Source organism: Acinonyx jubatus, chromosome A1, assembly GCF_027475565.1.
Source record: "Acinonyx jubatus isolate Ajub_Pintada_27869175 chromosome A1, VMU_Ajub_asm_v1.0, whole genome shotgun sequence".
NCBI classification, from domain to species: domain Eukaryota; kingdom Metazoa; phylum Chordata; class Mammalia; order Carnivora; family Felidae; genus Acinonyx; species Acinonyx jubatus.
The window spans coordinates 89,159,538-89,176,844 of NC_069380.1; the positions used below are offsets into that span (position 1 = coordinate 89,159,538).

The 17,307-nt window shown below is 39.7% G+C and overlaps 1 protein-coding gene across 4 annotated transcripts in view; it reads left to right on the forward strand.

Moving 5' to 3' along the window:
• Window positions 1–17,307, forward strand: part of MAPK9 (mitogen-activated protein kinase 9) — a 58,002-nt gene that overhangs the window by 15,345 nt on the left and 25,350 nt on the right. For 3 of the 4 annotated variants that reach the window (XM_027076948.2, XM_027076949.2, XM_027076950.2), the window contains exons 2-4: window positions 1,507–1,677; window positions 13,020–13,149; window positions 15,917–15,975. In XM_027076948.2, the coding sequence (XP_026932749.1) occupies window positions 1,556–1,677; window positions 13,020–13,149; window positions 15,917–15,975 (311 nt within the window). In that variant the 5' untranslated portion in view covers window positions 1,507–1,555. Of the gene's footprint in view, window positions 1–1,506; window positions 1,678–2,101; window positions 2,338–13,019; window positions 13,150–15,916; window positions 15,976–17,307 lie in introns of those variants that run through there. The other variant, XM_027076951.2, reaches the window with a different exon arrangement.

Consider the following 17,307-nt stretch of genomic DNA (forward strand, 5'->3'; position numbering starts at 1 on the left):
GCCTGTGTACAGCACATTCAATCACAGTTGCTGGTGGTACTAAGAGCTGTGCCTCAGCCACTGCCCTGAGAATGGTTAAAAGAGGGGGAGGGGTGCCTGGATGGCTCAGTCAGTTGGGCATCTGACTCTTGATTTTGGCTCAGGTCATGATCTCATGGGTTCATGGGTTTGAGCCCCTAGTCGAGCTCCATGCTGAGCATGGAGCCTGCTTGGGATTCTCTCTCTCTGCCCCTCCCTTACTTGCTCTCTGTATCTTTCCCAAAATTAATAAAAATAAACTTTAAAAAGATGAGGGGGGGAGCGGGGGTGAAGCAGCGGTCAGTTGGAGAAGCTATTCATTTGATTTAAATTCTTTGTTTAGGCCTGTTATTCATGAATTTATTTCCATGTTTAATGGAAATTCTAGGCATCACTGTATTGAAATACAAATCATCACTCCAGAGAACTTAGCAGGTAGGCATTAAATATTAGATGGTAGAACAAACAGGAATTTGCTGAAGCTGTAGAATAAAATTTAAATTCCATGTTTTTAAATAGTATATAATGTTTACCCCTATGATTTTATTGTTGGCTTTTTAATTTTTTTAAAAAGAGCAAAAGAAATAGTTTTATGACTTCTAAATAAACATCTTCAGACAAGAGCCAGGGATCCAAATCAGTGTAACTGCTGATTTGTGTTTGGTTGTTTTCTATATAAAATCACATAGGCTCTTGCATGGTGGGGATCTCAGCCTACTGCCTAAGCCACCAAAAGGTGGCTGCCTAAACCACCAGTTTATACTAGTTTATCATGAAAAATTGTCAGAGCATCCATGTTAATGACTATAGGTTACAATGGCTCTCTATCTACAACTGTCTATATTGAGCCCACCAGTGATGTGGGGTTTGGGGAATGTGGGGCCTCAACGTGCGCAGTGGGCATGCATGGCCACACACCCATGTCTCCAGGCCCAGCACCCCAATGTTCCATCACTTCCTCCTTTTACAATCTAGATATATAGTAGGACTTGCTTTCTGCTCCATCATTTCACCTGAATTTGTGGACTTAGAAGAAGACTGGCCCACTTGTGTTTTCTGCAGGAACTGTAGACAGAATCCCTTGAAAACCTCTCCCCAGTGCCTTCATCCCTGGTTGAGGCAGCCCAGCATAAGCTAGTTCCAAAGGAGGCGAGCTGATGAGAATCACTCAGTGACATAATCCTGTCATGGCTAGCAAAAATGGACAAATAAAAGAAGGGCTGTTAGTTTCTAGTCCGCTCCCTTAAAACATGGTCATGTGGGGCCTCAATGTTCCTTCCTTTCATGATGGTCTTGTGCCTCTGAAATGTCGTTGCATTTTTTTGTTTGTTTGTTTTGCACTTTGCTTAAGTTCAGAACTTGGTCCAACCAACTTTATCAACTTACAGCCACGTTGTCTTACATGCCAATAAACTTGCAACCCTATGAAGTGAGCTGTGCCTGTATCATCTCAGAAAGAGTGCATGTTCATTCTGTTTCTCTTTTAAGGAACCTGACCACTGTACCAGCTCTTTGGAATATTCTATGATACTACATCATGAGTGACAGTAAATGTGATAGTCAGTTTTACAGTGTGCAAGTGGCAGACTCAACTTTCACTGTCCTGAAACGTTACCAGCAGTTGAAACCAATTGGCTCTGGAGCCCAAGGGATTGTTTGGTAAGTATGCTCTGTTTCAATAGCATGGACTGAGTTTTTGTCATAATAAAAACCCAATAAAATGAAGTTGTCAGAACTTAGAAACGCTGATGATTAAAAAAAATACTCTTTTCTTTGCAATAGGTTTTTGAACTATATCAGATCAAGCTCTTGCTCTAGTTATATGTAGTCATATTGTAGGATACAGACCTCAATTCTTAGAATGCTGCATAAATTTATAGTTTGCGATTTTTCTTTTTTTCCCTTTGTTTTTTTTTCTTTTCTTTTCTTTTTTTTTTTTTTTTCCATTTCCCTGTCATTAGATACTAGAGTAATAGGTATGACAGTGAGTTGTAACAGAAATTTGGAGTTTTATTCATTTCTTCATCCTGGCCACCTTTCCCCTCTCCCCCTTTTATCCCCAATCACTCCTATTCATTTCTAGGCGCCGTCACTGCAGTGCCTTGCCCTTCATTGGCAGGATGAGGCCAGTCAGTGTCATTATCACCCCATGGATTAACCAGGAAGGGCTGCTGTGTGAGGGGTTGGGCTGGCCGTCTCTTCCTTGGTGTCTCACTTCAACCATGTGTCCAGCCCGTCAGAACCGTTGGTCTGACCCTGAACCTTAGTCTCTTGCATGGTAAGACAGTCAGCTGCCGCGACATCACCGGCCAGCTAAAGGTAAAGTCTTTCACGTGTTTTCTAGACTACAGTTATCAGCGCTTCCCAAACTTTTCAACCCATAGTTTTCTGGGCAAGGCTTTTCTTTTCTTTTCTTTTCTTTTTTTTTTTTTTTTTTTTTCTTTTTTGGGTCAATAAAAACAAGGTTGTCTTTGCATCTAAAATAAACTGTGTTGGAGCTAAATATCCACTGTTTGCAACTTCTAGGCAGAGGGGATTCAAGATAAAAGAGAACTAACTCTTCTAGATGTTCTGGTAGGGGGGCTTAATGTTCTCATTAGAGATTTTGAGTCTAGAGACCCAGCGCTTTGTAATTGATCCTCGGTTATGGAGACGTGAGATCCGGGAAGTCCTTCCCATTGTTCCCTTTAGCCTAGGTGGTTGGAGCCCTGGGAGCTAAGAGGAAATGACATTCAGAACTTCACAGAAAAACTAATGTAGGAGAAGGGGCTGTTTGGGAGGAATGCCCAGTCTGGGTCTAAAATAAGGGTGATCTTAATTTCCAAAAGATAACACACTGTATTGCTATTTAAATCCATTGTGCCAAGAGAAGTTTTAAAGTCATTGGATGGTTCAAGTGAGGACACTTTGAAATGTATAAAAAGTTCTAGACAATAAAACATTCTTTTGATTTATAATCCATCTCTTACTTGGAATTGCCTAGTAATTTGATAAAGGTAATTTGGCAAGGCTGATATTAACAACATTTAATGTAATAATCACATTGAGAGTCAACCTCTCAATATGGTTCATAAGTAATTCTAAATAAAGTTCATGAGTAAAAAAAGTTCATAAGTAATTGCAAAATGGAAGGTTTTGTAAATGGGAGGCAGTTAAAATTAATGACTTCATTACAGCATATAAATAACAGTAAAATCACGTTACTTTATAAAATACCATTTTGCAGAGATTGGTTTTGACTTACAGGTTGTATACGCTACTTTTCATCTTTAATTTTTACAGACATGTTTAATAATGAAATTATTCATCACAGATGTGTATTTTTTATTAAAAAATTTTCAGTTTTTAAACAAAAGTTCCTAATATGCCATTATAAGCTAAACCTCATCTGAGAAAGCAGTGGCAGAATTATAGTATGGAAAGTTCTGAATTAAAAAAAAATTTTTTTGACTCAGAGCCCAGAAATAAACCCATACATTTATGGCCAGTTGATTTTGGAAAAGTTCTCCATGGTCATCCATTGGGGAAAGAGCAGTCTCTTCAACAGATCGTGCTGGGGCAAGTGTATGTCCACATGCAGAAGGCACGTCATGTGTTGGACCCTTGCTTCACATTGTGTAGAAGGTTAACTCAAAATAAATCATTGACCTAAACGTAAGTGCTGGAAGCATAAACTCCTAAAAGAAAACCAGGGAAGCTTCATGACTTTGGATTCTTAGAAATGACACCAAAAACATGAGCAACAAAAGAACAAATTGGACTCCATCAAAATTTAAAACTTTGGTGCATCAAAGGACACTGTCAACAGAATGAAGAAACCACCCACAAAATGGGAAATGTTTGCAAATCATATATCTGGTAAGCGTCTAGTATCCGGAATGTATAAAGAACTCTTACAACTTTAAAAAGACAACCCAATTAAAAAAAAAAAAAAACACAGCCGAAGGACTTGAATAGAATTTCCCCAGAGGGGATATATAAATAGATAATAAGCACATGCAGAGGTGCTCAGCATTAGTCATTTGGGAAATGAAATCAAAACCACAGTGAGTTACAACTTCATACCCACTAGAATGGCCATGATCAACACAACAGAAAATAAAAAATGTTGGCAAGGATGTGAAGAAGTTAGAAGCCTCATGCATCGCTGGTGAGAATGTAAGATGCTGCGGCCTCTTGTGGAGAACAGTTTGACGGATCCTCAACGCAGAATTACCACGTGACCCAGTAACTACTCCTAGGTATATACCCCAAAGAATTAAAATCCATTGTACCAACAAAAACTTACACAAATGCTTTGTACACTGTAACAAAGGTGTACACAGATGCTTGTAGCAGCAGTATTCGCAATAGCCAGAAGGTAGCCCAAATGTCCATCAGGAGATGATGAATAGATGCACAAATTGTGTTCTGTGCACACATAGGGTTTGATTCATAAAAGGACCAAAGCCCTGACACGTGCTACAACGTGGATGATCCTCAAGAGCACGCTAAGTGAAAGAAGCCAGACGTTTATATGAGATGTCTAGAGTAGGTGGGTGCCTAGAGGCAGATGCAGACTGGTGGTTAGCAGAGGCAGGGGGGACGGGGGGATGGGACACAGCTGCTTACAGGGTATGGGCTTTCCCTTTGTGTTGACAGAAATCTTTTGGAATGATACAGAGCTGGTGTCCGCACAACATCATGAATAGACTGAACGCCACTGAATCATTCACTTTCAACTGGTTAATTTTGTGTGTCTGTGAATCTCACCTCAAATATTTTCTTTAAAAAAAGAAAGCAAACTGGAGGGATGCCTGGGTCACTCAGCCTTGATCTCAGCGTTGTGAGTTCAAGCCCCACATTGGGCGTGAAGTCTACTTTAAAAAAAAAAAACCGGAAGGTGCCTTACAGCAAGGCTATTTTATCATTTTGTCATTTGGATATTTAACTCCTGATACTAAAACATTGTATGTAATGGTATTTTTACACTGTACAGTGTGTAAAATATGTTGTCATTTCCCCATAGTAGCTTGACTTCTATATTGACAGAATCTTAATAGTAAAGTCACTTAAATCTTAATGTTTTCCTTTACATGATTTCATGACAATTTTGTTAATACTTGTGGGAGCAGCTTTTATCCCACATGCAGAAAGGTAGGCAGGAAGACGTACATGAGGGCTAAAACCCTGACGCTGTTCTAAATCTCATCTCTTGCAAATCCCCATTTCCATTAGCCTGAGTTTTGATTCTAAGGCAAGATCAAAGGCTGGGTTTTTGTTGTTTTCTGCTCAAGTGAGAAGTCATTACTTGGAACTAATTAAGCTTAATTAATTAATTAAAACTTGATGAGCCCATGCACAGCTAACAGTTTATTTCACAATCTTCGATGTCACTATTCACTTACCTTTGTAACCCAGACGGTTACTTGTTACCAAACCAAAGCCTGTTGGGCTAACTTCACAGGATGCATGGAGAAGGGGTTAGTTAACTTGATTCAGATGACTGATGTCTTCTGGTAGAGATGTGTGTACAGCTGTGAAAATCTTTCTTGGGCTTCTGGGATGTTTCATCTGTTGGCCTTCAAATGAAGTGCTATCCTGGGAGCTGGGCCCATAGTTGGAGACCTGCCTTCTGTTATCATGTCATTGCTCCTTTCTCCCAGAGTCTGTGTGGCCTTGCTGTTGGCCAGGCGGGTGGGTGACTGACTGCTCCTCGCCTTGCCGGTGGGTTGAGGCTTTGGGGTCCCCTTGAGCCACAACAATGGTGATCCTCAGAATAAGAGAGTACTTCCCCTGTGATACCCCCTCCACCCCATCTTCTGAGTATTTTTTCCCAGATCTGTTTTGCACAGCATCGTGGGTATTGGCATTCTGCTTTGAGGGCCTCAAAAGAAAAGTGTTCAGTATGCGGTGCAAGGAGAGGGTCTTTCACCCTCTCCTAGAAACTACTAACTACTGTTAGTTAGAAACTACTAACGGTGCCAGTCAGGCCCCTTTCTTTCCTCCAGTGACAGAAGGATCCGAGTGTCCCCCACCATCAAGCCCTAACTTCTAGATAACTGGTTCTCTGCAGCCGTTCTTTCCCTGCAAACATGACCATTACTTTTGTCCCTACTGCATGTGGGGATTGGATTGTCCTCAGAAGCCCACCAGTCTTTAAGACACTGTCACTGGTCTTTCAAGACTAATCCATCTATGAAACATCCCCAGCTAATCTCAGCTCACATTTAGAAGAAAGCCTCCTCTCTGGTTGAACCAAATGCTTCATTGATGTGCACACCACGTGAGCGCGCACACACACACACACACACACACACACACTTCAGAACTAGAAGATAATAGATTTGTGTTTTAAACCAAATTTGTGGTAATTTGGTACAACAGCAATAGGAAACTAACAGAGGCATGTGTGTTCTTACATTTTTGAAAATAAAATGTAGTAGCAATAGTGCATGGTTTGCAAAACTTGTTAATCATCTGTGTAAACTAGAGCTTTATGAAGACCTAGGGACTAGGGTGCAGCGAAACCAAAGTGCAGGTACTGGTCTGGGATTAAGTGGAAGAGCTGGGACCAGAGGAAAATATTCTGCCTCTTAATTTTGAATAGCTTTTGCAATTGCCTCTTGTTTCCATATTTTTGTTCATTAAAAATGTTAGTGAAATAGGGGTGCCTGGGTGGCTCAGTTGGTTAAGCATCCGACTCTTGACTTCAGCTAGGGTCGTGATCTCACAGTTTATGAGATCGAGCCCCACGTTGGACTCTACACTGTCCAGCATAGAGCCTGCTTGGTATTCTCTCTTTCCCTCTCTGTCTCTCTGCCCCTGCCCTGCTTTCTCTCTCTCTGTCAAAATAAACATTTTAAAAATGTTAATTAAATAAATTAGGAAGTAAGTTTTGAAATGTTTATCACTTTGAATCATTCATAAATATCAACTATATTATTTCATAAAATTAAGTAACTGCAAGATTTTGTTGAAGCTGTAGCAGGGGAAAAGTGTGTACATTTCTTTCTTATCTGTTCAGTTTTTCTTTCTCCTAAAATCTCAAGTTGTTCAGCCAAAATAGTGAGAATTATCTGTTTTATGGAACACTTGCATGAAGTTTTTAACTTAAAAAAAAAAAAAGTTTAATGTTAGATCTGGCAGACCCTAGAAGTCACAGTTACAACCTGAGCATTAAATGGTTAGTCTAGCCTTTACTCGTTTATCTTTCTAGTTCTGTTCACCCATGAATGTCAGCCTCTTCTTACACTGTTTTATTTTCTCTCCACTAGTATGAGTAAATAAACATATAATGTCTGTAACAAAATTTCTGCGATAAAGAAGATTTATAGTGTAAAACACAGGAAGCCTGTGATGTGGGAAAACTGAGCTCCAAGACCAGCTCTGATCCACACACTCGTAGTTCTTTGTGACCTTGAACAAATCCTTGGGTCTTTGTATGTCTTAACAGTCTCACCTCTAAAGTGAGCAGTTTTAGAGCTTCTGTATTAGAATGATGGATCAGATACCCAACAAAGCAGGAGGGCACTGACAGTAGTCAGTGGGATGAGAGCTTTTAACACATTTCTGAAATGTAAGAAGTAATTGGAAACTTGATGCAGATAAACAGAGCAGGGGAAGTGAGAATAAGTAGCTGAGACATTTGCAGTGAGGAAGAGAACCTATCTAGAGTAAAACCCCAAAGAGGCTGTAGGTGTAGGGATGACAGAGACAGAAAACGAAGGTGAAACAAGTGCCCAGAAATAGGGATGTTAATTAAAAGTGTGTCTATGAAACAGTTGTGCTAGTTGGCTACCAACATCTGCCTGCCATCCCCGTGCTCAGCATTTGCGCCTAGAGAGCAAGTAGGTGAGTGAAGAATTACTAGGCTAGGATCTGGGGATGGACAGAATCCTAGTAGGGGAAGCCCAAAATTTGGGGCTCCTTCCCCTGAGGACATTTGAGAATTCTAGAGTGCATAGCTGAGAGATTGAGTAATACTTTGGATTGCCTTGGGTGACCAGCAGATTGGAGCCCAGGGTCCTATAAGGGGCCAGGTGAACTTTTTGCCTTGAACTGGGACCAAAAAAGGACTGCACCCAAGAAGCTAAAAATGAACCCGAAAGAAAATGTTTAAAAAAAAATTTTTTTAAAGGGGGGAGGGGGGGCCTGGGTGGCTCAGTCAGTTGAGCATCCAGCTTTGGCTCAGGTCATGATCTCACAGTTCGTGGGTTTGAGCCCTGCGTCGGGCTCTGTGCCGGCAGCTCAGAGCCTGGAGCCTGCTTCGGATTCTGTGTCTCCCTCTCTCTGTGCCTCTCCCCCACTCCTGCTCTCTCTCTGTCCCTCAGAAATGAATAAATGTTAAAAAAAATTAAAAAAAAAAAGAATGAACCTGAAAGAAATGGACCCTTGCAGGCACTGCCACTCAGCCTCAAATCACCTCATTTGCTGAACTTGAAGTGAACCCAAATTGCTAGTGCCCCCCACCAGGTGCCCAGCAGAAGTGAATTTAAATTCTAGATATCAAGCTATATCTAGATAGCAAGCAGTTTTGCAAGTGTGAGGCCCCACACACCATCACAAATGACTTGTCACACAGGAGAATAGACAACATGCATGTGACCCAGCACAAACAGAAAAGAAACAGATCCACAGGGGATATTAGTGTTATTGGATCCAAACTTTAAATAGCTATGGCATTGTGTTCAGGATGGTAAAAGGCAAGATGAAAAATTTTTGGTAGAAAAGTGGAGACTTAAAAAAACTAAATTGAAATTCTAGAACTGTAAGATGTAGAAATTAAATTATGAAGTTAATGGATGGGTTTAATGGCATATTAGATATAACCAAAGAGAGATTTAGTGATCTGAAAGGTGGGTCAGGAAAAAAAAAAAAATTCAGTGGAGCACCTGGGTAGCTCAGTCGGTTGAGCGTCCGACTTCAGCTCAAGTCGTGATCTCATGGCTCATGAGTTCAAGCCCTGCGTCAGGCTCTGAGCTGAGCCTGTTTTGGATTCTATGTCTCCTTCTCTCTCTGCCCCTCCTCCGGCTCACACTCTGTCTCTCCAAAAAACTAAATAAACATTAAAAAAAATTTCAGAATGAAGCCTGGAGAGACAAAAGGTTAGAAAAATACATAAGAGAGGATGTTTTCATTTTCTATGGCTGCATAATAAGTTACCACAAACTTGGTGTTTTAAAGCAACACCCATTTATGATTTCATACTTCTCATAGGTCAGAAATCTGCATGGGCTTGCCCGGGTTCTTGCCCAACATCTCATGAGGCTGAAATCAAGATGTTGGCTGGACTGTGCTCTTATCTGGAGGCTCCAGGAAAGAATGTGCTTCTGAGCACATTCGCAGGACCCAGTTGCTTGCAGCTGTAGGTCTGAGGTCCCCATCCCTCGCTGTCTGTCAGCCAAAGGCCATTGTGCTCGTAGGGGCTCCTGCATTCCTTCTCACACGGCCCCCTCCACCTTAAAGACAGCAGTGGCACGTCTAATCCTTCTCAGGATAAAAATCTCTCAGACTTTCCCCTCTTCCCACCAGCCAGAGCAAACTCTGCTTCTAAAGAGCTGTCGTGGGACACCTGGATGGCTTGGTTAGCATCTGACTTCAGCAAAGGTCATGATCTCATGGTTTGTGAGTTTGAGCCCCACATCAGGCTATGCACTGACAGCTTGGAGCTTGGAGCCTGCTTCGGATTCTGTGTCTCCCTCTCTCTCTGCCCCTCCTCCACTCATGCTCTATCTCGGTCTCTCTCAAAGATAAATAAACATTTAAAAAAGGGGGGGTCTGTTGTGATTAGATTAGACCCCATGTCCCATTTGTTAATGAGTATGCTTAGCCCCGTTTATAGAACACAGGGTCAGCATACATAAAAACCAAATGCCTAGAAATTGGTACAGCAAAACACTTTGACAATGCTTCGGCGTTCCTACTCTTAGCTATCTACTCATCAGAAATGCATGTATAAGGGACCCAGAGCCATGTGTGAGAATGTTTATGACCATGTTTCTTATAATTGCTAGCAAACTGAAAATAACTGAAGTATACATCAACGTTATGTCATGTAGTCATGCAAAGGAATATTATAGTAATGACACAGAATGAATTCTAGCTACACACAACAACAGGTGAGTCTCCCAGATGTAATGTTGAGTGAAAGAAGTCAGACACAAACGGTTTAAAAAAACAGACAAAAATAAGCCATGGGGGTGGGAGGGGGAGGGAGCTTGAAGATGCATGTTTAGCTGGTAAAAGCAAGGAGGTGATGATCATAAAAATCAGAATGAGTTATCATCTTTGGGGACAGGAGGGATAGTGATTAGTAAGGGGAGGCTTTGGGGATGCTGACGAAACATGATTCTTTGTGACACATCATTGAACTGAGGAACAGGAAGAGAAGCAAAGGGATGAAAGTGAGACAAGCAACATTGGAAATCTGTGGAGTTCCAAAAGAAAGCTGATTTTGAAGTCAGAAGACAAACTATCAGTCAAGGCTGAGGGCAGAACAAGATAATTTATCTTCCATGGACTCTTTCTGAAGCAATTCCTTGAGGATGTACTCCACCAAGAAAGAGAATACAGGAACATATATGACCAGAAGCATGGAGACCAGTGAAAAGAAGTCCCAAGGTGGTGGCTTTACAGCAGGCCGTGAAAGAAACTCCAAGAAAACGTATCTTCAAAAAAATGGAATAGACCTTAAACAATAGCTCATGTGAGCAAGGTGGGAAGCACGGGGGATAGACTTTAGAAAGGGATATTTTTCTTCTCTTAAAAAGAAAAAATGCTGGGGTGCCTGGGTGGCTTAGTCGGGTAAGCATCCGACTTGGGCTTAGGTCATGATCTCATAGTTCATGGGTTCGAACCCCACATCGGGCTCTGTACTGATGGCTCAGAGCCTAGAACCTGCTTTGGATTCTGTGTCTTCCTTTCTCTCTGCCCCTCCCCCTCTCATGCTCCATCTCTCTCTCTCTCTCTCTCTCTCTCTCTCAAAAATAAATAAATATTTAAAAAAAAAAGAAAAAATACTTATTGGAAACTTATGGTGGAACAGCTAGAAGAAGTCATGGCCTAAAGTGTCAAACAGCTTTAAAAAGACATGATGTTTGAGCAACTGATGGGATGTAAGAAAAGAAAATCCATCTGACTTTGATGCCAGAAACAATCTCATTCCCTTGTGAGTGACAAGAAGGGTCATGTGATCCTTGGAAAATGAACTGTCATCCTGGCTCTGCTGTTAGAGACATTTGCGTGTGCATGCATACATACTCTGTGTGTCTTGGCTTTCAACTTGTAGACACATCCGAAAGAAGACACACGGAAGACGTAGTTGTAGAGACCGAACAGATATGTTCTCTAGCTTGACCATTCGAGACAGAAGTTTGGAGGAGGGGAAAGAGAGTAGAGCCCTGAAGGCAAAAGAGATGGAAGGTGATGGTCTTATCTTACATACTGGGAGTCCAGAGGCTCCCTTGAAGGTTGATGGAACAAGAAATTTAGGCACGTTGTTTCAAGTTACAAAGGTAACCAAGGGAAAAGTTCAAAATGACGTGAGAGAAAAAGCTGGGAAGAGTTGGGGGTTTCAAGTAAGTGGTTAAATCTTCAGTTTGGCGGAGTAGACAGACAATTTCTGAAGTTGATACATGAGGAAACGGTAATAAAAGTATATTCATCTGGAGTTGAGAAGTGACCATAAGAATTAAAACCAGGAAAAATCGAAGGGGGTTGCTCCTGCAGTTCAAACTACTAGTGGGGAAGTAGGTGTCTGCTCAGAGGCTCAGAATTAGTCCATTTGGCTCATTTGGGACAAAAACTTTTGAGATCAAGAAAGGTGTGTCTGTTTTCAAGTTCTTAACACTGAAAAATATATGTAGGTACAAATGCCCATGTATATATATACATTAATTATCTGTTGCACAATAGATTTATCTTTAACATTTCATAATTCATATGAATGATGCATTTCCATATGGGCATGTGGATTTACATATGTGTATACGTGTACACATAATGTGAACTGAATTAAAGAGAAACAATTACAAAGCCACGTGAAGTTTCTAATCATTAACCAAATGCTACCACGGACAGCCTTCAATTTAAAACCCATTCAATTAAGTTAGGGCTGTTGGCAAAAAATAATAATAATAATAATAATAGAAGTGTATAAGTGGAAACAATGTTACAAACTGAATAGAATAAATAGAAACAGTGTTTTAAATGGTGCTTCAGTTCTGAGGTGGTCTTTGGCAGCTTTTAACCTCTGATGTACTATTAGTACTAATTTGTATAAAATGTACCATCAGGCTACTCAATTCTCCCTATTTTCTGGAGGAAAAGGAACTATAAATTTCAGCTGGGAACTTGAGATGCCAGAAACACAGCCTCTGCAGGATTTTATTCTTACTATAACAGTACAAGGAGTTATTTCTAGTAGAATTTTATATATAGTAATTGCTTACGTTAGCGGTTTTGTATCTTGAGGATTTACCATGAGCTGAGATCTTGGCTTCTGTTTTCTCTTTAGATTTTTTTGTCTGGGAAAAACAATCAAAACTTACATTTATTATATTCTTCTCATGATCTCAACCATTTCCTCCACCATGATACTCCAGAATATACTTCTATTTTATTCTGTGATAACCAGTGACCCTCCCACCCAAACTTATTGGCATATTTAAACTGAAGAGTTCGTTTCTTGACTGGTCTTACATCCTGTGTATTGAATTACTTGGTTCCGAATATAATGATATCAACTAATATGATGAGAAGTCAGTGTGCAAGGAATCATTGAATCCCATCCTAACTGTAGCTGCCCTGTCTGTACCTCTGCAGAGCAGTGAGTCCGTCCCACATTCTCAGACAACTTACCTTGGTCTTGACGTGTAGAAGTACCTTGAGTAGAAACAAGCAGAAAGAGATTTCCTTATTTGTTACTTATTTAAAAAGATAATGCCTTGAATGTACATTCTACATTGCAGTATTTTCCAGAATCATCCTAATGGGTTCCTTATTATATTTCCTAATTATAGTGCTGCTTTTGATACAGTTCTTGGGATAAATGTTGCAGTCAAGAAACTAAGCCGTCCTTTTCAGAATCAAACCCATGCAAAGAGAGCTTATCGTGAACTCGTCCTCTTAAAATGTGTCAATCATAAAAATGTAAGTTATGTCTATGTTTCCTCCATATAATGTTGTCCATAATGGGATAATCTTCTGGGTCTTTGGATATATGTTGGGTTTAGACTTAGGGTAAACTGCTAATAACAGTAACCATTTAAATGGTTATATTTTATTTATAAAATTCTTTTTTTAAATAACTTTTTAAAGTTTATTTGTTTTGAGAGAGACAGCATGAGTGGGGCAGGGCCAGAAGGAGAGGAAGAGAGAGAATCCCAAGCAGGCTCTGCATTGGCAACACAGAGCCCCATGTGGGGCTTGAACCCATGAGACCGTGAGATCATGACCTGAGCTGAAACCGAGAGTCAGACGTTTAACCGACTGAGCCACCCAGGCACCCCTGTTGATAAAATTCTTAATTAACCTTGGGGAAATTGAAGTCAGCCAGAAGCAGCATGGTCCAGTTTGGGTCACTGAAGAGGGTTAGCAATATCAATTAACCCTGTAACCATTTGAGTTTCAGTATTTCTATTTCTATAAAATGGCAATAGTATGAACCTAACAAACTGAGACACTACATATTCTTTTTAGAAAAACGTTGTTCTAGAAGTAGCTTTTTACCTTGTACTGTGGACATTTCAGGTTTAAATATGTCAGTAGATGGTGTGATATTCAAGATAGCTGTACTTGGCATCTCCACAGAAATCAAAGCACTGTAAATTTTAAGGAGAAATTGTAAGTTTCCAGAAAATGAGGTACTCAGGCACATTGAATGTCCACCACTAGTCTCTAAGCATTATTGCAAGCATGATTTTGATAACTTTGCCTTGTTATAAAAAAAATCGTCACATGTTACGTCTGGAAGGGTCTTTGGAGATCACCCCTTGTGACCCCTTTTTTTATTGATGAGTATTTAAGACTACACTCAATTTCATGCTGCTCCCTTTGTTTTAGCATAAATGCTGGATCTTTCTGGTATAGGGACATCACATACAAAACTAAGATAAGTTTATTCTTTTGAGTTTGTTTTTAATTTCTCCAGTGTATGCTTTATTTTACTTTTACATTTAAAAATTTTTTTCAGATTATACAAAAGTATGGTTATTATTTTTTTAATTCAAACAATATAAACAAAGAGGCAAAAATCCCTGACTCCCACAGTTCATTATCATTAACATTTTGGTGAGCATTCTTACATACGTATGTACATACACACATGAACTCGACCTTCTGTGTTATTGTAAATACTGCTTTTTCCCTCATGGAATGTTTCTGGACCTCAGATATATTAATGAACATAGATGGAAACCATTTTTTAAATGGTACAGATGCACAGTATTTATTTAACTAGTCACCTGTTCCTGGATATTTAGATTGTTTCCAGTTTTTGCTATTATAATCAATACTGCCACAAACATCCTTAACATGTACTTCGCACGCTTGTCCAGGTCAACTTCTTGGCCAAAGCATACTCTGCGCACTTCTGGTTTTAATATGCTGACACATTGACCTCAAGAAAGACCATCAATTTTACACTTCCATTAAGAGTATCTGAGAATGGGGTGCCTGGATGGCTCAGTTGGTTGTGTGTCCAACTTCAGCTCAGGTCATGATCTCATGGTTCCTGAGTTTGAGCCCTGCATCAGGCTTACTGCTGTCAGCACAGAGCCTGCTTCAGAGCTTCTGTCTCCGAAGCAGTAAGCCTATACATATGTATATTTATAAAAGACTATCTGAGATTTTTGTTGTACTTTACCAATCTAAGAGATGACAAATGATATCTTATTCTTGTGAAGTTGAGTTCTTTTCCATATTTCTATTAGCCATTTATTTTTAAAGAATTTGTTTTCTGTGGCCTTTGTCCATTTTTCTCTTGGGCTGTTGGTGTCTTTCTTATGCATTTAGGGAGGATCTTTGGATGCTAAAGCTACCAACTCTCACTTCTTTTCCATTTGACCCCAATTAAGTTGTTTTTGCCATGCTTTTTTTTTTTTTAATTTCAGTTTGGGTTTAATGTAATAAAATTTTGTAGGTTTCCTGTCATGCTTAGAAAAAGGCTTTTCTACATTAGAATTACATAAATGTTTATCCATGTTTTAATGTTTTATGATTTCATCATTTGCATGTAAATCTTTGTTGCATTTGGAGTTGATGTGAAGATTGAAGTATGGATCCGATTTTATTTTTCCCTCAGTTAACCAGCCACCCCGGTTCTATATACTGAATCATTCCTCTTTCCCTTGGTCTTTGAAATGACTGAGGATGTGTGTTTGATGCTCAAGCAGTGGGACTCATCACTTAACTGTTGGGGTGCCAGGACCAAGGCCTGTGGTAGAGGCCTTTCTAGAACCCTCTTTAAGTAAATACATAACACTGTGAGGGGTTCATCTTCATCATACTAAAGATACAAGTTTCACCTTCATATTTCAAAGCTTTAGAAATTTGTAGATAGTATTTAAGTTTTCACAGTTAACATATTGCTTTGTTTAGTCTTTTTCTACCCACAATTTCTATTCTTTTATGTTCAGAGCCTGAAAGACATTATATGTTAAAATTCTGTCATAATAAGTTACTAGAAACACATAAAATGTGATTTGATTAAAAGTACATCTTATTTCCAAGGTGAGAACCCTAATCATTTTACTTTTCTCAAATGCCACGTAATAGGATATTTTGGTAAAGCTAATAACAATAATAAATACTGAGTTCTGCTGTGATTTGTTTTTCAGTTTTAGTACATTTTAACGTTAAACTTAATTTTTATAGTTAAAGTTACGACATGCTGAGGTAAAATAAATTTTCTTTTCAGATAATTAGTTTGTTAAATGTGTTTACACCACAGAAGACTCTAGAAGAATTTCAAGATGTGTAAGTATCATTTTTACTCAGTGATGCACTGTGTATCAAAGACTGAAAACTTAGAAAAGTAACTGCTTGTTTTACTTAGGAAATGTAGGTATTAGCTATACATTTATTTATTTGTTTGTTTATTTATTTATTTATTTAAGAGAGAGAGAAAGAGAGAGAGAGCACATGTGAGCAGCGGAGGGTCAGAGAGAGGGAGAGAGAGAATCCCAAGCAGGCTCTGCACTGCCAGCATGGAGCCAAACGCTGGTCTCAATCCCTCAAACTGAGATCGTGACCTGAGCCGAAATCCAGAGTTGGACGTTTAATTGACTGAGCCAACCAGGCGCCCCAAGTAGCAATATAGTTTTAATGATAGACACTTTTTTCTCTGGAGAAATGTTAAGAAAGATCGATAATAATATTCAGTATTTGTGCCTAGATATTATCATCTCCATAACAGGTAAAGGATGACCGAAAATAATTCTTCAGAGGAGACAGTGACCATTAATGCTGCCAATTCACTTTGCTGAAATACAAAATGTTTTTCTCTACTCCCCCACAACCCAGGATTGTAGGGTTTGAGTGTTTATAATTATTATTTGAAATGATTATGTTGTTAAATATTGTATGTTTCCACAATCTGAAATAGAATTATCTTAGAATAAAATGTTAATTTATCATTGAAATGCCCAATTCATCCTGAATTTACTGGTGTATTCATTGAAAAAATATTTGATTGCCATTTGTGTGCTAAGCACTCTTTTGAACCTGGCATACTTTAGTGACCCAAAGCAGGCAAAAATCCCTTTTATTATTTAAAATTGCAGGTGAGGGGCATCTGGGTGGCTCAGTTTCTTAAGCATCTGACTCTTTTCTTTTTTAATTCTTTTTTTTAATGTTTATTTATTCTTGAGAGATAGAGACAGTGCAAGCAGGGGAGGGGCAGAGAGAGAGGGAGACACAGAATCCAAAGCAGCCTCCAGGTTCTGAGCTGTCAGCACAGAGCCCGACCCAGAGCTTGAACCCACAAACCACGAGGTCATGACCTGAGCCAAAGTCAGACACTTAACCGACTGAGCCACCCAGATGCCCCTTAAGCATCTGACTCTTGATTGATCTCCCCTCAGGTCTTGATCAGAGTTGTGAGTTCAAGCCCCATATTAGGTTCTGTGCTGGGCTTGGAGCCTACTTAAAAAAAAAATTGCGGGTGGTCATAGTCCTTCTGAGAACTTTTGAGAAGGCCAGAGAAGGTAAGCAATCAACACAAGCAGGGCAATGATGCCATCATAAGAATGTGGCAAGTGCTCTGGAAGAAGTGGGGCATGGTGTAGGGGTCAGTAGTGCTGGCAGTTA